At 38.1% G+C, this 23,134-nt stretch overlaps 1 protein-coding gene across 3 annotated transcripts in view; it reads right to left on the bottom strand.

Moving 5' to 3' along the window:
• Positions 1–259: 259 nt before the first annotated feature.
• The window catches only part of LOC133570138 (uncharacterized), a 35,707-nt gene continuing 12,832 nt past the window's right edge, over positions 260–23,134 (bottom strand). For all 3 annotated transcript variants that reach the window (XM_061922841.2, XM_061922840.2, XM_061922839.2), the window contains 10 exons: positions 22,914–23,116; positions 20,494–20,560; positions 19,384–19,523; positions 19,200–19,258; positions 17,428–17,551; positions 13,601–13,703; positions 10,535–10,608; positions 10,358–10,472; positions 4,953–4,999; positions 260–1,119 (listed from right to left, as the gene is read on the bottom strand). In XM_061922841.2, the coding sequence (XP_061778825.2) occupies positions 1,046–1,119; positions 4,953–4,999; positions 10,358–10,472; positions 10,535–10,608; positions 13,601–13,703; positions 17,428–17,551; positions 19,200–19,258; positions 19,384–19,523; positions 20,494–20,560; positions 22,914–23,116 (1,006 nt within the window). In that variant the 3' untranslated portion in view covers positions 260–1,045. The remainder of the gene's footprint in view (positions 1,120–4,952; positions 5,000–10,357; positions 10,473–10,534; positions 10,609–13,600; positions 13,704–17,427; positions 17,552–19,199; positions 19,259–19,383; positions 19,524–20,493; positions 20,561–22,913; positions 23,117–23,134) is intronic.

The raw sequence follows: 23,134 nt of genomic DNA on the forward strand, positions 1-23,134 counted from the left end.
TACATACACACATTCGTGTATGTACATACACGCACACACCGTTTTTTTTTTAAAGTACCGTAGTGTACTGGGCAATGACAACAATCGCCCCCTCATTTTATTTTGACTGAATAGTTAGATTACTTCTATTAATGATGAATTGTCAAATTATTTTGTGTAATATAGTCTAATCATTTTAAAAAGTGTTTTTAATTATTAATGAACAACAATCACAAATCCACCTTTTTAAAAAAAAAAAGAAGCAACAAACAAACTTTCAATCTATTTAATGATAACATCTTTTTAAGCTGCAGATGTATTGCAGGGAAATAAAAGGGGAAACGAGACTTAAATACAATGTTAAATTGTACAAAAAGATACTACAGAGCCTTCGCACATTTTAAATCCATTCAGATCCAATGTGGATCACTACACCCAGCCCACATCTCATCTTTGGACCAGTTATTTGGAATCTTTTCACTTAAAAAAAAAATAAAGACACCCAAGTAAGACGTGACAGGGGGTAAGTTGCAGTGTGTGACACGGAGCCAGCATCACACCCCAATGCAAGAAGCAGCTTTCAAACATGTCTATGAATGTTCTCATGCATCCAACTCATTGTCCTCTCAGGGCATTCCATCCATCACAACTTTCAGCTTTAACACATTTACAACACAGCTTTAAAACATTCGAAAAAAATGTTGTTTCTTTTGCTCATATTAGTGTTTAAAACCCACATGCCATCGTGTGGATGAGTTTGTGTGTGAGTGTTTGTGCGTGTGTGTGTGCATTAAGTAGACAGATTAAGACTGTAAGAAGATTAAAATTACAACTGGAGCACTGAACCCAATAACAGAGTATCATTAACCACTCAGATCTGACTGTGTGTGTGTGTGTGTGTGTGTGTGTGTGTGTGTGTGTGTGTGTGTGTGTGTGTGTGACCACCATACTGTATGTACTCCCCCTCACACACTCACACTCACACATGAGCATTAAAATGGAACTAAACTAAAGTGGGCTAAGATGAAAGGTACCAGAGGAGAGCAGCAAACATGTTTGAGTGGCATCATGCTTCCTTCTTGCTCCCCCAAGTGAAGAGTTTGGACATGGGCGACTTCTTCTTTTTGTCTTTTTTTGCATCTGAAAGAAATGGCAATCTCTTTTCAACACTCAAAATTCAACACAATAAAACAATAAATAAGACCTGTTTGTACAAAACCAAAAACCAGTGACATTGACATGCAGTGTAATTTGTAAATAAAAAGAGAATACAATGATTTGCAAATCCTTTTCAACTTATATTCAATTGAATAGACTGCAAAGACAAGATATTTAACGTTCGAACTGGAAAACGTTGTTATTTTTTGCAAATAGTAGCTCGTTTGAAATTTGATGCCTGCAACATGTTTTAAAAAAGCTTTTTGCAAATTAACTTAGAATTTAATGGCAGCAACACATTGCAAAAAAGTTGGCACAGGGGCATTTTTACCACTGTGTTACATGGCCTTTCCTTTTAACAACACTCAGTAAACGTTTGGGAACTGAGGAGACCAATTTTTGAAGCTTTTCAGGTGGAATTATTTCCCATTCTTGCTTGATGTACAGCTTAAATTGTTTAACAGTCTCCATTGTGGTATTTTAGGCTTCATAATGCACCACACATTTTCAATGGGAGACAGGTCTGGACTACAGGCAGGCCAGTCTAGTACCCGCACTCTTTTACTATGAAGCCACACTGTTGTACCACATGGCTTGGCATTGTCTTGCCGAAATAAGCAGGGGCGTCCATAATAACATTGCTTGGATGGCAACATATGTTGCTCCAAAACCTGTATGTACCTTTCAGCATTAATGGCGCCTTCACAGATGTGTAAGTTACCCATGTCTTGGGCACTAATACACCCACATACCATCACAGATGCTGGCTTTTCAACTTCGCGCCTATAACAATGCGGATGGTTCTTTTCCTCTTTGTTCCGGAGGACACGACGTCCACAGTTTCCAAAAACAATTTGAAATGTGGACTCGTCAGACCAGAGAACACTTTTCCACTTTGCATCAGTCCATCTTAGATGAGCTCGGGCCCAGCGAGGCCGGCGGCGCTTCTGGGTGTTGTTGATTAATGGCTTTGGCTTTTCATAGTAGAGTTTTAACTTGCACTTACAGATGTAGCGACAAACTGTAATTACGGACAGTGGTTTTCTGAAGTGTTCCTGAGCCCATGTGGTGATGTCCTTTACACACTGATGTCACTTTTTGATGCAGTACCGCATTCTCCAGATTCTCTGAACCTTTTGATATTACGGAGCGTAGATGGTGAAATCCCTAAATTCCTTGCAATAGCTCATTGAGAAATGTTGTTCTTAAACTGTTCAACAATTTGCTCATGCATTTGTTGACAAAGTGGTGACCCTCGCCCCATCCTTGTTTGTGAATGACTGAGCATTTTACGGAATCTACTTTTATACCCAATCATGGCACCCACCTGTTCCCAATTAGCCTGTTCACCTGTGGGATGTTCCAAATAAGTGTTTGATGAGCATTCCTCATCTTTCTCAGTCTTTTTTCTCCACTTGTGCCAGAGTTTTTGAAACATGTTGCAGGCATCAAATTCCAAATGAGCTAATATTTGCAAAAAATAACAAAGTTTTCCAGTTCGAACGTTAAATATCTTGTCTTTGCAGTCTATTCAATTAAATATAGGTTGAGAAGGATTTGCAAATCATTGTATTCTGTTTTTATTTACCATTTACACAACGTGCCAACTTCACTGGTTTTGGGTTTTGTACAATGGAACCTGGAAATTCAAGCTGTGTTACAATTTGAAAACAAATACATGGGGAGAAACGGTTCCTCTCACTAGCGTAATAGTGGTCTGTGATGGAGGATCGATAGGCCGCCTTTAAAAGGTCTCATGCTATGCAAATGTGACTTTTTAATTAAGTTCTACCAGTAATGTGTCTCTAGAGCCCGTTTATAAGCACTTAATGTGGGAAAATATCATTTCCCTCACTTTAAAGAGAATATGTTGGTTTTCATGACATCATTAAGGAAAAAATGTTTTCCTCAGGACAGGATACATAACAGCTCAAGAGTAGTACGAATCATTAATTATAAATCAAATATTTTCATAGCTGGAGCATTTAAAAAACTGCTTACGGACTTCTAAATATGTTTTTCAACTTTATGAGAGCCCTCTAGACATGAAATACCCTTTAGTCACCTTCATATTAACAGGCATGTGATTTTTCCGTCTAAAGTCGGAATTCCGTCTTTTTTAATCTCGGGAAAAAAAATATATATATCTCCCGTTTTCCCGTTTTTTTTCCGACCCTAAATCAAGATTCGAGACGTAGTTTATATTACGCCGTAGTTGATTGGTCGATATGTTCCTTGTGACCAATCAGGACATCTGTTATGAATGATGACGTTAATAACGTCATCATTCATAATGGTTATTACCGCCATTTTCCATATGTAAACGATGTCGGTTCTCGAGAGAACGCTTTACGAGTAAAAGAAATTGATAAACATGTAAAAAATAAGTTTCGATGGGACTGGATGGAAAGGGAAATCACTGATACTGTTGGGAAGAAGGAAGTTACGACTTTGTTCGGTGATTTTATTCGGAAAATCGATCGTCCCGGAAAGGTTTTGTGCACGTGGTGTCATGATAATATTGACTATGGATCACGAGGTTTCAAGGCTTTGGAAGTACATGCGAAACGCCAAAAACATATGAAACAACCTGAAGCAAGGAAAACGAACTATTCACTAGCTGGTACTTTTGGATGTCAACCGAAAGTGAGCAAACCTTACGGACTTCATCCTTTGTTTACATCGACAACTGCCGTAGACATGGAGAGGAAAGATCCACCCAAACAACCCACTTCAGTTGCAGACAGGGTTGTTAATAATGAGGTAAGCTAAAAAATATTTGCTTGCGAAATACGCATGTTTGTTTTAAATATTAACCAATTATTGCTTTGCGAAATATAAATGGGTTTTTCTAAAAATAAAAAGCCACGTGAAAATATATTATGAAAGTACAGAAATTCAAAGAGTTGCATTATTGATTCCAGTTAACGATTTATTTGAAATAAATTTGCATATACCGTAATACTATTTTGTAATATTAAGCTAATGTGTGAAGTGAACTGAAGTAATGTGGTAATACTGTAAATAAACTGTGGATAATAACACTGGTCAATGTGACACCTGTGGATGTGAAATGAACACAAGATGTAAATATTAGTGACTAAATACTGTTGGGACTGAACCATATACAGTGATTCATTAGGATAATTGGGTTATGTATGTTCTATTAATGATGTTTTCATGTCTTTAAACACTAAAATATGTTCTTCAAATGGTGCTGTCTTTGTTAATTTTAGCATGTTAAATTGGTGAAAAACCAGGAGCTTCGGGGGGCGTCGCCCCCCTTGTCCCCCCACCCCAGGGCCTGGACCTTCGTCACCCAGACCCCCGGAAATGTTTTCAGTCTTTTTCATTGTGGTCAAATCACATGCCTGTATTAATACAATGTGGTAAAGAATGCCTGAAGCTCAGCCAATCAGTGGCCACGATACTAAACAGTGCCTTCTGATTGGTTTGGACTCTAGTGGCTAAAACGTTTGTAGTATTGATATTTTTAGTTTATTTAGCCATTGTTGTGCTTGAAAATGCTTAATCTGGGACCGACAAATTGTAGAATACGCTTAAAAAAATATAAATGAAGTGATGTGGCGAGGGATGACTGTAAATGTGTAAGCACATCACTAATTTTGCTAACATTTGTGTCCTGTACCACTCCTTCATGATAGTGTGTTATAACACATACAACAACATATCACATTATTGTAATACCCCTGAGACTTTGTGAACATTGTTGAAAAATACGACATCATTGGACCTTTTGTCACAATGACGTGCTGTTGCTAACGAGGCAGTTTAGAAAATGTGGAGTTACTTACTGAGATTCATCATCAACTTGTCCAGCTCCTGGTCCTCCTCTTCCTCTCTGCAGGAGGTACAGGGAATATACGCATTAAAGGAAATAATACAAAGATACATTTTGGTTTTTGGGAGATGGTTTGTAAATGTGACAGTTGGAGCAGTTTTCCTAGGGATGAGCAACTTTGACTGTGTTGTGTTTGAGATCATTCAAAATATTGTTTCAATTTGATCTGACCGAAAATGAATAAAAGGAAATATTTCTCTTCCTCATTCCTGAAATTTCAAAACATAGTTTGGAAATTTGGTGAGGTGGAGCACGTTTTTGGTTTTATGCCTTAGCTATCACTCTCAGTCCTTCTAAAATTACCTTTTTTGCACTTCAAAAAGTCAGTGTTCAAAAACAATTAAAAAAAAAAAATAGAGGTATTTTACTAGAACTAAGCAAAATTATCTGCCTTATAGAACAAGAAAAATCAGCTTGTCAAGACTTCCCAAAACAAGTAAAATTAGCTAACCTCAATGAACCCAAAAATACCTTAAAATAAGTATATTCTCACTAATAACAAGTCCACTTTTCTTGGTAAAAAAAAAAAAAGAGACCTTTTTGCTCAATATGTTGAAAAATATTCTTAAATTAAGTAAATGCTAGTGCCATTATCTTGACATAATGATATGCGCTTGGCATCATGATTGAAATGATTACTTTAAAAAAGTAGTTTTATACTTGTGAGTGTTGATGACACAGCTTTGCAACTGTTGATATTCTAGTTTCTAGCATGTTTTACTCAATATAGCTCATCAAATCTCAGCAACAAGCTGTAATATCTTACTGAGATCATTGAGGACCAAAACACTTAAAACAAATAAAACACTAACATAAAATCTGCTTAGTGAGAAGAATGATCATATCAGATGGAAAATAAGCAAATATTATTATTTGAGATATTTAATCTTACTTAGATTTCAGTTTTTGCTGTGTGACCTTTGGCATTATCTACTTTGGCCATCTTGTGTCCAATTGTTTTCAAAATGAACAATATTTTCATTTAGACAATGCACCATATTCTCAGACATTTTTAAGAATAACAGTTTAAATATCTGACAGAAGGTCCGCCTTTCTCACCGCTTCTTCACATTCTTTATCAGATATTAAGCACTATAAAACCCTAAGTTTGCATAAAATTGCTTTGAAAGTTTTGTTTGAATATTCTTCTTGAATCAATTACACTGCAAAAACTGAAATCTAAGTAAGATTAAATATCTCAAATAAGGGTGATATTTGCTTATTTTCTGTCTGATAAGATAATTCTTCTCACTAAGCAGATTTTATGTTAGAGTGTTTTACTTGTTTTAAGGGTTTTGGTCCTAAATGATCTCAGTAAGATATTATAGCTTGTTGCTGAGATTTTATGAGCTATATTGAGTAAACCTTGCTTGAAACTGTTGCAAAGCTGTGTCATTAACACTAACAAGTATAAAACTGCTTTTTTAAAGTAATAATTTCTTACTTCAAGCATGAAAAAAAAAAATCATGATGCCGAGCGCATATCATTATGTCAAGATAATGGCACTAGCATTTACTTAATTTAAGAATATTTTTCAACATATTGAGCAAAAAGGTCTCTTTTTTTCTACCAAGAAAAGTGCACTTGTTATTAGTGAGAATATACTTATTTTAAGGTATTTTTGGGTTCATTCAGGTTAGCTTATTTTACTTGTTTTGGAAAGTCTTGACAAGCCAAATGTTCTTGTTCTACTGGCAGATAATTTTGCTTAATTCAAATAAAATACCCCTCATTTTTGTAATATTTGTTCTTGTTTTTGAACACTGACTTTTTGCTGTGTACCTTTTTTGACCTTCGGCATTATCTACTTTGGCCATCTTGTGTCCAATATTTTTCAAAATTTTCATTTAGACAATGCACTATATTCTCAGATATTTTTAAGAATAACAGTTTAAATATATGACAGAAGGTCCGCTTTTCTCACCGCTTCTTCACATTCTTTATCAGATATAAAGCACTAAAAAAAAAACCTAAGTTTGCATAAAATTGCTTTGAAAGTTAGAATATTCTTCTTGAATCGATCGCAACTGGACTGCTGAAAATGCCTTTAAACAGGGGTTCTTAACATGTTTTTTGGGTTGTTTTTTTTTACCTCGGGGCCCAACTTTGCTACTAGAGAAGGGCCCGGAACTCACTCAAATATTAACACCGAATTAGTAATCTTACTCCTAATTTTAAAAAGGTATTCAATAAGTATATCTAACCTACTTACAGTTTCCAACTTTGTCAAATGATAAGAAACAATGTGTAATTCACAAATATTATTTATTTAACACATCAACTTTAGGCTTAGTTCATTTTGATTGGAAAAATTAGTACTAACCAAAAATACTGCATACGAAGCGACTCAAATAACTACTAACCAATACATTACATACAATTATGTTCTGCTAAAATAAACTAAAGTAATACTGAATATGTTTTTGATTGATTGATTGAGACTTGTATTAGTAGATTGCACAGTACAATACATATTCCGTACAATTGACAACTAAATGGTAACACCCCAATAAGTTTTTCAACTTGTTTAAGTCGGGGTACACGTTAATCAATTTGTGGTTTCATAACTAAACTGTCAATAAAATTAAAGCGCAAATGAAAATACAGCTTCACCACTTTAGTCATAATTTTTGCGCTTAAGAAACTTCTGTATGACTTTAGCGCCAGACTTCTTTCGTTTGTGTGATACTGTCATTACTGCCACAAATGGTGGAAAAGTGTATTACAAGTGAGTGCCAATGCGGCCCATACAGACCACAACTGAGAAACAGATATTTTTTGGCAGACCTCTAGGCTTTGCCAACAATGGCAAAGCCGTGGATAAAAAGAGTATGGCCAACTAAACCACAGGCGCCATGTTGGGGACCTTGAACGTGTGCATGTGACGCATGCAATTGAGTCGCTCTGACGTTAGTTTTCCTGATAAAATAAACCAAACTAATACGTTTAATTATAGCTCTAAACATACTCCAGCTCATAAACTTACAATAAATCATGTTTTTTTTCCCCCCCGTCAAAGTATAATTTTAGGGCAATTTTGCGGCTTTATTTGATGCACTCCGCCGCTAATTCATGCAGCTGGCTCTATAACACGCTCTTGCAGGCGCAAGAAAATACAGACCAACCAAAAAATAAAATTAAAAAAAGTTTTACCCTCATTTTTCCCAAATCCTCACTAGCTTTGGACCAACAATTATGGAGCAATACAGACTTTTGTGTGAGGTATGTCAACTTTGGGGGCTGCCTCCAATGTATCGTTTGTAATCACCGCACTATTACTCTTGCTTTTTTGAATATTATACATAGGTTTTTCTTATTTTTTTGTGATAGAGTGATTGGAGCACATTCATGGAGTTTGGTTCTTTTATGAATTTATTATGGGTCTACTGAAAATGTGACCAAATCTGCTGGGTCAAAAGTATACATACAGCAATGTTAATATTTGGTTACATGTCCCTTGGCAAGTTTCACTGCAATAAGGCACTTTTGGTAGCCATCCACAAGCTTCCAGTTAAATTTTTGACCACTCCTCTTGACAAAATTGGTGCGGTTCAGCTAAATTTGTTGGTTTTCTGACATGGACTTGTTTCTTCAGCATTGTCCACACGTTTAAGTTAGGACTTTGGGAAGGCCATTCTAAAACATTAATTCTAGCGTGATTTAGCCATTCCTTTACTACTTTTGACATGTGTTTGGGGTCATTGTCCTGTTGGAACACCCAACTGCACCCAAGATCCAACCTCCAGGCTGATGATTTTATGTTGTCCTGAATAATTTGAGGTAATCCTCCTTTTTCATTGTCCCATTTAAAGCACCAGTTCCATTGGCAGCAAAACAGGCCCAGAGCATAATACTACCACCACCATGCTTGACGGTAGGAGTGGTGTTCCTGGGATTAAAGGCCTCACATTTTCTCCTCCAAACATATTGCTGGGTATTGTGGCCACACAGTTAAATTTGTGTTTCATCTGACATCACATGGACAAAGATAAGACCTTCTGGAGAAAAGTTCTGTGGTCACGCGCACACAACAAATATTTTTCCACCATACAGCACCCAGCCTGATTAAAACGGAACTGTAATATTTTTTGTGGGGTTCTTATCCTTTTTTTGGCTGATAAGTACCGATCAGCGTGGATTTATGTCGATTTATTTTCAACAACTCCTACGTAAACAACTTAGCAATCCCAGTCCTTCAACAATCACTGTTTCTTCGCACTCAAAGTATATATATCTGTAGTAAAATATGACAGCAGCAACAATCCTTTTGCACAAAATGATAAACAGACACGTCAGTTTGTTAAAAGGATTAACTACAACGAGCTTTAGCTAACAAACTGAAAAACAATATAACCTTGGATATTAGGAGTACGTGAACCACTCCTACCTTCTTTAATTCCCTGACGACGTCCTTAAAGTTTTGTAATCCGTCAAAAATATCATGCAGCGAAAATGCGTCAAACACGTCGAAGTGTGGAGAGTGTTGAAGTGTCTTAAGTGAATTATATTTATATAGCGCTTTTCTCTAGTGACTCAAAGCGCTTTACATAGTGAAAACCCAATATCTGTTACATTTAAACCAGTGTGGGTGGCACTGGGAGCAGGTGGGTAAAGTGTCTTGCCCAAGGACACAACGGCAGTGACTATGATGGCGGAAGCGGGGATCGAACCTGGAACCCTCAAGTTGCTGGCACGGCCACTCTACCAACCGAGCTTAACCGCCCCGAGTGTTGTGCATTTTACCCATAATGCTTGGTTATGGTTACAATATTGAATTGTGTAAGGTGATTGGACATTTTTTTAAATGTCCACATAGTTCTGTGGGCAAGTTGTGTGTTTTGTACCACATATATGAACTTTTTGTGGTTTTTTTGTTGTTGTTTTATTTTAAATTAATCAGTCCAAGGGTGGGGAAAGGTAGTATGAATGGCACTTATATTATGCTTCGATGTACACTTTTAACATTGTAATGTCCATTGATGGGTTCTACATGTAAAGCGACTTTGGGTACTTAGAAAAGCGCTATATAAATCCCAGTTATTAGTCCAACTACTCATAATCAATGCAATGGCTAACAATACTGGTGTACACCATTAGATGGCAGCACATTGCAGTCAGTCAAAGTTATTGCCATCTTATTGTAAGATGGGGATCCAGCCCGTGGGCCGTCATTTGGACATCCGTGGTTTAAGGCGAAGGAAGCAAACAAGCCAAATGGTTGACAAGAGTTTCGGTTGCTCACAGAGCTGACTCTCTGGAAAACACTGCTCCTATTGTTTAATCAGATAATTGCACCTGCCGCACTAAGAGGATCAAGACTGCGTAGAAGTAAAATCCTTGCTAGTATGCCAACACACCTGAGCCTGTCTTCATCCAGCCCTTCTACGATAGCATTGCGGTCATTGACGATCTCCATCAGTTTGCTCATCAGCTGTTCTTCTCGCTTGCGGTCCCACGCCGTCTTCAGATGTTCTGCGGGCCATGAGACATGTTAAGTCTCTTCAGCCGTCATATTTGAGGGAAATTGTCCTCACCTGGTTTGTCAATCAGCTTCCTGAGATCCTGTTCAACACTAGGCTGCTCCTCCTCCAAGTCCTGGGTCTTCCCTCTATATGCATACACATAAAGTGACAAAGTGTATGCTTTAATAAAAATATTCTGTAAGGAAACAGTGCTTGAGGGGTTTGTCTAGGGCAGTGTTTTTCAACTTTTTTTGAGCCAAGGCACATTTTTTCCTTTGAAAAAATCCGGAGGCACACCACCAGCAGAAATTGTTAAAAAACGAAACTCAGTTGACAGTAAAAAGTCATTGTCGCAATTGTTGGATATGACCTTAAACCATAACCAAGCATGCATGACTATAGCTCTTGTCTCAAAGTAGGTGTACTGTAACGACCTGTCACATCACGCCCTGACTTATTTTGAGTTTTTTGCTGTTTTCCTGTGTGTAGTGTTTTAGTTCTTGTCTAGTGCTCCTATTTTGGTGGCTTTTTCCCTTTTTCTGGTATTTTTCTGTAGCAGTTTCGTGTCTTCCTTTGAGCGATATTTCCCGCATCTACTTTGTTTTAGCAATCAAGAATATTTCAGTTGTTTTTAATCCTTCTTTGTGGGGACATTGTTGATTGTCACGTGATGTACGGATGTACATTGTGGACGCCTCTTTGATCCACAGTAAGTCTTTGCTGTCGTCCAGCGTTCTGTTTTTGTTTACTTTGCAGCCAGTTCAGTTTTAGTTTCGTTCTGCATAGCCTTCCCCATTCTTCAATGCCTTATCTTAAGGACCCTCACTTTTTGTTTATTTTTGGTTTAAGCATTAGACACCTTTTTACCTGCACGCTGCCTCCCACTGTTTCCAACATCTACAAAGCAATTAGCTACTGGCTGCCACCTACTGATATGGAAGAGTATTACACGGTTACTGTGCCGAGCTCTCGACAGCACGACACTCAAAAAATATCTTTAACCCAAATAGATGAAATTAGATCATCTCCCACGGCACACCAGACTGTATCTCACGGCACACTAGTGTGCCGCGGCACAGTGGTTGAAAAACACTGGTCTAGGGCCCCCATGTGATCAATAAGGTTTACCGCATCCATAATATTTCAATCTGCAATATACTTCTCTCACTGATTTAATTCTAATTGTCTTGTACAAAATACACTAAATTGTCCCAATGATAATGTGGTCATATTTGGTGAACATGTACAGTCGTGGTCAAAAGTTTACATACACTTGTAAAGAACATAATGTCGTGGCTGTCTTAAGTTTCCAATAATTTCTACAACTCTTGTTTTTTTGTGATAGAGTGATTGGAGCACATACTTGTTGGTTACAAAAAATATTCATAAAGTTTGATTCTTTTATGAATTTATTATGGGTCTACTGAACATGTGACCAAATCTTCTGGGTCAAAAGTATACATACAGCAATGTTAATATTTGGTTACATGTCCCTTGGCAAGTTTCACTGCAATAAGGCGCTTTTGGTAGCCATCCACAAGCTTCCAGTTGAAATTTTGACAACTCCGCTTGACAAAATTGGTGCAGTTCAGCTAAATTTGTTGGTTTTCTGACATCAATCAATCAATCAATGTTTATTTATACAGCCCTAAATCACAAAAGTCTCAAAGGGCTGTACAAGCCACAACGACATCCTCGGTACAGAGCCCACATAAGGGACGTCGATGTGAATGACTATGAGAAACCGCATATGTGGGTAACCCCCCCTCTCTAGGGGAGACCGAAAGCAATGGATGTCGAGTGACATAATATTGCGAAAGAACAGTCCTTAGTGGATCTAACATAGTAGTGAGAGTTCAGTCCATAGTAGGGCCAGCAGGAGACCATCCCGAGCGGAGACGGGTCAGCAGCACAGAGATGTCCCCAACCGATGCATGGGCTTGTTTCTTCAGCATTGTGTACACGTTTAAAGTCAGGACTTTGGGAAGGCCATTCTAAAACCTTCATTCTAGCCTGATTTAGTCATTCCTTTACCACGTTTGACGTGTGTTTGGGGTCATTGTCCTGTTGGAACACCCAACTGCGCCCAAGACCCAACCTCCGGGCTGATGATTTTAGGTTGTCCTGAAGAATTTGGAGGTAATCCTCCTTTTTCATTATCCCATTTACTCTCTGTAAAGCACCAGTTCCATTGGCAGCAAAACAGGCCCAGAGCATAATACTACCACCACCATGCTTGACGGTTGGAATGGTGTTCCTGGGATTAAAGGCCTCACCTTTTCTCCTCCAAATATATTGCTGGGTATTGTGGCCAAACCACTCAATTTTTGTTTCATCTGACCACAGAACTTTCCTCCAGAAGGTATTATCTTTGTCCATGTGATGTCCTAAAATCCTCAGCCCACAGGTTGGGTCTTGGGCGCAGTTGGGTGTTCCAACTGGACAATGACCCAAAACACACGTCTAAAGTGGTGAAGGAATGGCTAAATCAGGCTAGAATGAAGGTTTTAGAATGGCCTTCCCAAAGTCCTGACTTAAACGTGTGGACAAAGCTGAAGAAACAAGTCCATGTCAGAACACACCAACAAATTTAGCTGAACTGCACCAAATTTTGTCAAGAGGAGTGGTCAAAAATTCAACCAGAAGCTTGCCAGAAGCTTGTGGATGGCTGCCAAAAGCGCCTTATTGCAGTGAAACTTGCCAAGGGACATGTAACCAAATATAAACATTGCTGTATGTATACTTTTGACCCAGCAGATTTGGTCACATTTTCAGTAGACCCATAATAAATTCATAAAAGAACCAAACTTCATAAATTATTTTTGTGACAAACAAGTATGTGCTCCAATCACTCTATCACAAAAAAATAAGAGTTGTAGAAATGATTGGAAACTCAAGACAGCCATGACATTATGTTCTTTACAAGTGTATGTAAACTTTTGACCACGACTGAATGTGTGGTATTTTTGCTGATGTACAAATAATAAATGCATGGACCGATTCTTCACTCCAGTATGTGTGTTAGTCTCTGCCATGTCCCATGCTGGGTGATGGCAGCCAGCGGGACACTGAGAACCTTCTGGTCCAAAGTCTGTTTGACTAATCGCTCAACGTCTAGAGCGCCTGGCATGTACTCACATGTAGACAAGCTCGGACTCGCGTCGCATGGCCAACTGCTTGTTTCTGATCAGGCCGAACCACTCCACCATCAGCTCGTCCATAAGAGAGTCATCCTCCCCCTCTGACACACAAAGAGAAGTGCGGTTAGTCACACCTGTGCATCATGATGGGACGACATCATGTATACATACTAGGATTGTCCCGATACCGGTACCAAAATGTAGTGTGATACTTTTCAAAATAAAGGGGGCCACAAAAAATATCATTATTGGCTTTATTTTGATCTTCTGTTACATTATATATATGTTTCTTATTGCAATTAAAGAACAATGCTGACATTAAAGATTAAGTGGGAGAGTTTAGGTGTTATGATTTATGTAAGGGAAAACAATAAAAGTGAACAAATAACCCCTCCAGTAGATAATCTTGAGTGTGCTGGAATTAAGATCACATTGTCCCCAGAAATGTCTTTCAAGGTCATTGTAGCATACCAACCGCCTACAGCTAAAATCATGTTTTCTCAGTTTATTTTCAGACATCCTCAATCAGCACAGTATGAAATAATTGATCGTTATGGGGGACTTTAATCTGGACTGGCTAAATAAGTCATGCAGAAAGAAACATAAGGATATTATAAACAGCCTCAACATGACACAAATGATAAGCAGTCCTACTAAAATAATACACTCCTCCTGAACCTTACTAGATTTGGTCTTTACTAATAAAGCTGATCGCATAGAAAAAACTACAACTCACTAACAGGCTTATCAGACCATAACATCACACTGATAACACGGACCTTGTCAAGATTTAGGCATCCTAACCAAAAGAGTACACAAAAGTGTTTGCCCTGTATCCCTAAAAAAGACCAACTCTTACTAGAGAATGAACTTAAAAATGTCCCATGCAGTGACAAAAATTAGATAAGCGCCGAACATGACTGTCATTGCCTAATGATAAAAGTCAGAGATTATCTGTAAATACATTAAAACACAATCTACAAACCCCGTTTCCATATGAGTTGGGAAATTGTGTTAGATGTAAATATAAATGGAATACAATGATTTGCAAGTCATTTTCAACCCATATTCAATTGAATGCACTACAAAGATAACATATTTGATGTTCAAACTCATAAACTTTTTTTTTTTTGCAAATAAAAATTAACTTAGAATTTCATGGCTGCAACACGTGCCAAAGTAGTTGGGAAAGGGCATGTTCACCACTGTGTTACATGGCCTTTCCTTTTAACAACACTCAGTAAAGGTTTGGGAACTGAGGAGACACATTTTTTAAGCATCTCAGGTTCTTTCCCATTCTTGCTTGATGTACAGCTTAAGTTGTTCAACAGTCTGGGGGTCTCCGTTGTGGTATTTTAGGCTTCATAATGCGTCAATGGGAGACAGGTCTGGACTACAGGCAGGCCAGTCTAGTACCCGCACTCTTTTACTATGAAGCCACGTTGATGTAACACGTGGCTTGGCATTGTCTTGCTGAAATAAGCAGGGGCGTCCATGCTAACGTTGCTTGGATGGCAACATATGTTGCTCCAAAACCTGTATGTACCTTTCAGCATTAATGGTGCCTTCACAGATGTGTAAGTTACCCATGTCTTGGGCACTAATACACCCCCATATCATCACAGATGCTGGCTTTTCAACTTTGCGCCTATAACAATCCGGATGGTTCTTTTCCTCTTTGGTCCGGAGGACACGACATCCACAGTTTCCAAAAACAATTTGAAATGTGGACTCGTCAGACCACAGAACACTTTTCCACTTTGTATCAGTCCATCTTAGATGAGCTCAGGCCCAGCGAAGCCGACGCCGTTTCTGGGTGTTGTTGATAAACGGGTTTCGCCTTGCATAGGAGAGTTCTAACTTGCACTTACAGATGTAGCGACCGACTGTAGTTACTGACAGTGGGTTTCGGAAGTGTTCCTGAGCCCATGTGGTGATATCCTTTACACACTGATGTCGCTTGTTGATGCAGTACAGCCTGAGGGATCGAAGGTCACGCGCTTAGCTGCATACGTGCAGTGATTTCTCCTGATTCTCTGAACCCTTTGATGATATTACGGACCGTAGATGGTAAAATCCCTAAATTCCTTGCAATAGCTGGTTGAGAAAGGTTTTTCTTAAACTGTTCAACAATTTGCTCACGCATTTGTTGACAAAGTGGTGACCCTCGCCCCATCCTTGTTTGTGAATGACTGAGCATTTCATGGAATCTACTTTTATACCCAATCATGGCACCCACCTGTTCCTAATTTGCCTGTTCACCTGTGGGATGTTCCAAATAAGTGTTTGATGAGCATTCCTCAACTTTATCAGTATTTATTGCCACCTTTCCCAACTTCTTTGCCACGTGTTGCTGGCATCAAATTCTAAAGTTAATGATTATTTGCAAACAAAAAAAAGTTTATCAGTTTGAACATCAAATATGTTGTCTTTGTAGCATATTCAACTGAACATGGGTTGAAAATGATTTGCAAATCATTGTATTCCATTTATATTTACATCTAACACCATTTCCCAACTCATATGGAAACGAGGTTTGTAGAAAGAAAAGTGCTTAAATAAAAAATACCTTGGATTAGTGAAACAATTTGGACTCAAATGAAGAGTCGGGATTCAGCCTTTAAAAGAGCTACTAAAACAGGTTTAAATGTTTCTAAAGTTTGAGGAACAACGTCACAATGCTGCTCCAGAAGGCCAGGGCTGACTTTCACTTAGAATTAATCGAAGCTGCAAAATAGAACTTTAGACCGTTATGCAAACTCACCGAAAGAGGACAAACATGGAACAACACTATAACATTAAATATGGCACTACTGTTACAGACAGTCTGGACATAGGTAATCATTTTAATGAAAATGTCATCCAGTCTGTAATAGCCCTTGAGAACTTCTCTTAAAATCAGTGCAAATAATTGGCAACTAACCAATTACAATTTTACAACACAATTAACAAATAAAACAAAGGTAAACAAAATCCTCTCCACATTATCAAGCTCACGGTCTATAGATGTACACGGTTCGGACAACCTCTTCCTAAAAAACGCACAAAGATAGTCTCACTGTTCCAATAACAACATTGATAAATCAATCAATAACTGAAAACACCTTCCCTACCACATTAAAAACAACCACTGTTATTCCAATCCATAAAGCAGGAAATAAAAAAGACAACCACTACAGACAAATTAGCCTTCTCCCCGTTATATACAAACAATAGAAAAAGTGGCCGGTAAATTTTTTTACAAAACATGACGTGATACAATGCACATTAATATAAAATATAAATGTGACAGATTGTAGCCAAAGGCTGATTTCCATCTGCAGTCTCATTGGGAAGAAACAAGCCCAGGGCTCCCACTAATTCAGCGTTATAGTGAGTTGTATTGGTCATGCACTTATTTTTGCTGTAGTTATCTGGCACAAGTGGAAAGCCGGTCCCTGACAATAATGTCTACACTAAACCGGTCCGTGGTGCAGAAAAGGTTGGGGACCACTGTTTTAAAGCACCGCTTGTAGAGCGTCACTTTATTGTTTATAGCTTCACCTTTAGCGTTAGTTTTAAAGCCAAAAGATGTCCATTCCCTCTTCGGCCTTTGCACTGTTTCTGCATGTCGGTGCTCTGTGTGTATTTGTTAACAGTTGACTAGACTCGAATTACCAGCGATGTCACCACAGCGCGCCATTACGTCCATTAAAAAAAGAAACTGTATTTTTTTTAAAGATAGTATAGTACCTTTCTTAATTCATTTAGTACTGTGGTACTTTATTAGTACCGCTATACTGTACAACCCCGATATATACAGTCAATAGTGTGCGTGTTAGTCACCGTCTTCACTGTGGCGTAGCTTCGTCTCCAGCACCACCCCTCTCTTCTCCAACTGGTTGATGTTATCTTCGATCTCCTGCAGCTCCTTCAGGATGGCCTCTTTGGGGATGAAGTTTGGCTTTGTCTGCAGATGGAGCAGAAGACATAGAATGTGAACAGGGTTTGTATAGGTATCAGCAAATCTAATAGAATGCTTTTTAATGCCACTTAACAAGATTTAATGCTCATGTCTTACCGCATATGGTTATTTTATATAGTCAAATACTTACAATTGTGTGTTTACACACAATTGTAAGTATTTGACAATGATAATCTTGAATGATTGAAACGTTTACATGAAATGTTACTATCGAGTGAATTAGAAATGGTTCGCAAGACTGTTTCATTCGAGAATTTTTTAAATGTATTTATTTTTCTGTAGTGGTTGCAGCAACTTACAGTCGTGGTGGTGACAGCAGAAATGGCTTTGTTGGTCATGCTAAATAAATGTGTTGGTATTGAGCACTGTATAACGGATAAACCACAGAAACCTTAACTATATATATATATATACCGTATTTTTCGGAGTATAAGTCGCACCGGAGTATAAGTCGCACCTGCCAAAAATGCATAATAAAAAGAAAAAAAACATATATAAATCGCACTGGAGCCCGACCAAACTATGAAAAAAACTGTGACTTATAGTCCGAAAAATACGGTATATATATATACACACACACACACACACACACACACACACACACACTGTGAAAATCTGCTGTACAGTATGTGTGCTTGGGTCCTTTTTTAAAAACTTTAATACAAAACCTCACAGTAATGTCTGATTGAAAGCTAAAAACGTTATGACAGACCGCCTTAAAAAACGGAATGGAATTTTAATTTTTTTACTGAATGAGACACCCAGAATGTACATGAAAATAAATATATGTGGGATTGACAATATTAACTATGAAGGATTAAAACACTGAATATTGACAACATATGAACGTCACACACCCTCTCGATCGACATATTTTACAATCACATGAAACGCAACAAAAATGCAACAAACAGCGAAATATGCAAAGGGTAAAAAAAAACCCACCTACAATCTGATATACAGTATCTGATACATCACTAAGCTTTAGAACTTTGTTGTAAAATACCGCGTCTGTCCCTGACACCCGTATTCCAGGCTGGTCGCTCTGGAAACACTCTGTGGAAACGCTCCCCACCCACACTGCTTGGTGCCTCGTCTGAGCTGCTGTGACTTACATTACCATAGTAACTAATTAGATTACCATAGAAACTAGTATATCATGCAAAAGCACAGATTCCAACCATTGAAATACTTTGTATAGTTCAAGACTTACAGTCATTTGAAAACATCACTGAAGATCACAATGGCGGCTACAGTTTCCATTAATAAAGATCTAAAAAAAATGATTTGGGAATGTCCGGCGGGCCAGATTGAAAAGCTTAACGGGCCGCATGCGGCCCCCGGGCCTTAATTTGCCGAGGACTGGACTATAGGCACAGTCCTACAATCGTATTATTTATTGATGCCTCTCGACACTGTTTTTAATGCTTTCTAATGCCATTGAAGGCCTTAATTTTCGCAAAATCTATTTAATGACGTTTAATGCTTTTTAATGCCCCACGGAAAACCTGTGAAAAGGAAACAAGACAACCACACAGTATCTCTGAAAAGGGTTTTTACAGAATGTCCTAAAAACAGCAGAGCACTCCTGCCATACAGATGATCTTTGACTTATATAAAAAATATACTGTACCTTTAAGAAGTTTGACTCTGATGGTGTTGTTGTGGGCTTCCTTTCGTCGTTACGGAAGCCTGAGAACGACAACAGAGAGAAAAAAGTGATTATGAATACTAAAAAAAGGCAAAAATAATGCATTTCTAGCTGAATAACCTCAATATACAGCTTGTTCTTTCGACTGTGAAAGTGTAACGAATACCTTGTGATGACGGCACGGTGACAGAGATGCCGGTAGGTTTAGGGGGATCCACCAATGGTTTTAAAGACACTTGGGTTGACGGCGAGTTTGCAGTTTTGTCCGGCTGCAGTCTCGCAGAGGACTGGGATGAGTCAGCAGCTCTGTATCAACAGACAGAAAGACAACTTCCTAAAGGGGAACTTCACTTTTTGGGGAATTTTGCCTATCATTCACAATCATTATAAGAAACAAGAACACATATGTGTTTGTTTTTTTTAATTAGGATTTTAAACATGATAAAAAAAAATCCTTGGAAGATGCAGCTAATGAGAGTCACCGTTGTAGCCTTCAAAGCCCTCATCAATGTTTTATATATACACTGCAAGTCTCTATATAATGTAGTAACAGACATGTTCATAACAATATGTAATGTGTTCAATATTTACCCTGATTTCATAATTTCCGGGACTGACTTCTTCCGCGCATTGATTTCTGATTCCATAGCAGCACACGTACAACTTCCAGTGTGTTCCTACTTACGGATACAAAACGCTTGTGTGTCTTCTAATCATGGCAGACTAAGTAACAAACAAAGAAGACGACTATTTTTGGACAAATCATAATTTACAACCATATTACAACCATTCTTGTCTTGTAATGATTGTGAACGATAGGCAAAATAAATAAAAAAGTGAGGTTTCCCTTTAGACTTTTTTTATATGCACATTGGATTTCTTTTCATCAATGAGTGTTGAAAAACAAAAAAAACAATTGGTTTATTTACATTTTATTTTAAAATGCAAACAAGAAAATTTAAGAAATAGGCGTTTTTTGGTGTTGGAGAACAATAACTACAACTAAAAAAACTATTTGATTTTTATTTTATATTTCATATAATAAAAATGTAAATCCCCAGTAAACGGAAACAGAAAAACAGACCGAAGCGGATGTTTGTTTTTTTCATTTGTAGACACTGGAAGTTATTATTTTCAAAGTAAAAGTGGGGATACTACGGAACCCGCCTGTGACTCTGTCTACAATGTACAATTATTTTGGACATTGCAAACAAAAACTGACATCTACATAAATCTCTATGTAAGGTTTGACTTCTTGGTTGAGGTAAAGTCTTACTTTGTATCTTTGGAGACAGGTTTAAGCATGGCTCTCCAATCTGTGGGCGTCTCCTTGTCTGCTGATGCTGGGAACAACCAAACACATCGGTGTTAACAATGAGAAACGACTGCCATGGAGATTTCAGCATTTGACCAATCCATCTTAAAAAAAAAAAAAAACATATGTAGCTTTTTTTTTGTAATGTCCAAACAAAATATGTTATGACAAAAATCCATCAGCAGGATGTCAAATGCATGCCAAAGCAAAAGATGGCACTATCACCTTAAATTGTCTCTGGCTCAAAAAATTTATAATTAAATAAAACCCAAACAATATAACACCACCACCTATCATATGTCACCATTATTAATACTAAAGTCTACCCTATCCAATTTGTGGTTTAAAAGAACATATTTAAAAAAATAAATGTCTATATTTTTCTAATTAATTTGAATGAAAAAAGGTCGTTCAACCTTAATGATATTAATGCCACTCATTGCTGTAGCCAAAAGCTCTCTAGTACACACGCACATTCTCATAGCGCATGCACATACACTAGAGGTGTCCAAACATTTTCCAGCGAGGGCCACATAGAGAAAAATTGAAGGATGCGAGGGCCCCTTTTATACATTTTGTATATGAAAAATACTCAAACCAAAACAATGTAGGTGAACATATGCTAACATTTGAAAAACACTTCTACATCTTAGCTTTGTGTTATAGATAAAGCAATAAAATCATTCATGATTATTTTAATAATGATTTTATGTGTATTTATGTTAACTGTGCTTTAAAGGGGAACATTATCACAATTTCAGAAGGGTTAAAACCATTAAAAATCAGTTCCCAGTGGCTTATTTTATTTTTCAAAGTTTTTTTCAAAATTTTACCCATCACGCAATATCCCTAAAAAAAAGCTTCAAAGTGCCTGATTTTAACCATCGTTACATACACCCGTCCATTTTCCTGTGACGTCACACAGTGATGCCAATACAAACAAACATGGTGCATAGAACAGCAAGCTATAGCGACATTAGCTCGGATTCAGACTCGGATTTCAGCGGCTTAAGCGATTCAACAGATTACGCATGTATTGAAACGGATGGTTGTAGTGTGGAGGCAGGTAGCGAAAACGAAATTGAAGAAGAAACTGAAGCTATTGAGCCATATCGGTTTGAACCGTATGCAAGCGAAAACGACGAAAACGACACGACAGCCAGCGACACGGGAGAAAGCGAGGACGAATTCGGCGTTCGCCTTCTAACCAACGATTGGTATGTGTTTGTTTGGCATTAAAGGAAACTAACAACTATGAACTAGGTTTACAGCATATGAAATACATTTGGCAACAACATGCACTTTGAGAGTGCAGACAGCCCAGTTTTCATCAATTAATATATTCTGTAGACATACCCTAATCCGCTCTCTTTTCCTGAAAGCTGATCTGTCCAGTCCAGTTGGAAATGCATCTGCTTTGAGTGTCGCAGGATATCCACACATTCTTGCCATCTCTGTCGTAGCATAGCTTTCGTCGGTAAAGTGTGCGGAACAAACGTCCAATTTCTTGCCACTTTCGCATCTTTGGGCCACTGGTGCAACTTGAATCCGTCCCTGTTCGTGTTGTTACACCCTCCGACAACACACCGACGAGGCATGATGTCTCCAAGGTACGGAAAACAGTCGAAAAAACAGAAAATAACAGTGTGTTTGTAATGTGTTAGAGAAAATGGCGGATTGCTTCCCGATGTGACGTCACGTTGTGACGTCATCGCTCCGAGAGCGAATAATAGAAAGGCGTTTAATTCGCCAAAATTCACCCATTTAGAGTTTGGAAATCGGTTAAAAAAATATACGGTCTTTTTTCTGCAACATCAAGGTATATATTGACGCTTACATAGGTCTGGTGATAATGTTCCCCTTTAAAGTAAGCTTGTATTTACTAATATTGCTATTTTACTTTTGGCAGATAGTTTTGCTTAGTTCAAGTAAAATACCCCTAATTTTTGTATTTTTTTTCTTTGTTTTTGAACACTGACTTTTTGCAGTGCAGTTGACTAGCCCTGCTCTACAGGCATGAGCGTGTGCACGAAACAGCCGCGTTTCACAGCCTCAACGCAAGCTTTTTGTCCCTCGGCCACCAAACTATTTTCATATAATTAGTAATTGAGAAAATTATAGACATTTAAAACATCTGTTTCTTTTTAACAACAAATGATAGTATAAACTAGTCAGTGATGTTGTAATATATTTTGGTTTAAAGAATCTACCGGTAAGCAGCCCCTTTAGGGAAAGGGTGACTAAAATGTGATCTGATAGTAAAGTTATTCCTGATTAATATAAAGTTCATAAAAGGCTAGATTAAAAAAAAAAAAGAAAGATAATATCAAATCTTGCTTTAAAGAAAATACGTGTGTGTGTGCACATGACCTTGGTCTAACCTGAAGTTCTGGGTGGTGCAGCAGGTTTGGAGCCTCTGTCTGGAGTTTTGTCTCTTGGCTGGCTGCTGCTGACTGAGGGGGGGCTCCCCTCTGACGGTGGAGGCTGCAGGTCGGCCAGGAAGGATGGGTTGATTTTGAGCCTGAGCCTCATCTTCCCTCTGACCCCTTCTGTGGGCTTCTTGACTTCCTGGACCTGAGGAGTTCTAAAGCAGAGGTGATGA

The sequence above is a fragment of the Nerophis lumbriciformis genome, linkage group LG27 (assembly GCF_033978685.3).
Source record: "Nerophis lumbriciformis linkage group LG27, RoL_Nlum_v2.1, whole genome shotgun sequence".
NCBI lineage: Eukaryota > Metazoa > Chordata > Actinopteri > Syngnathiformes > Syngnathidae > Nerophis > Nerophis lumbriciformis.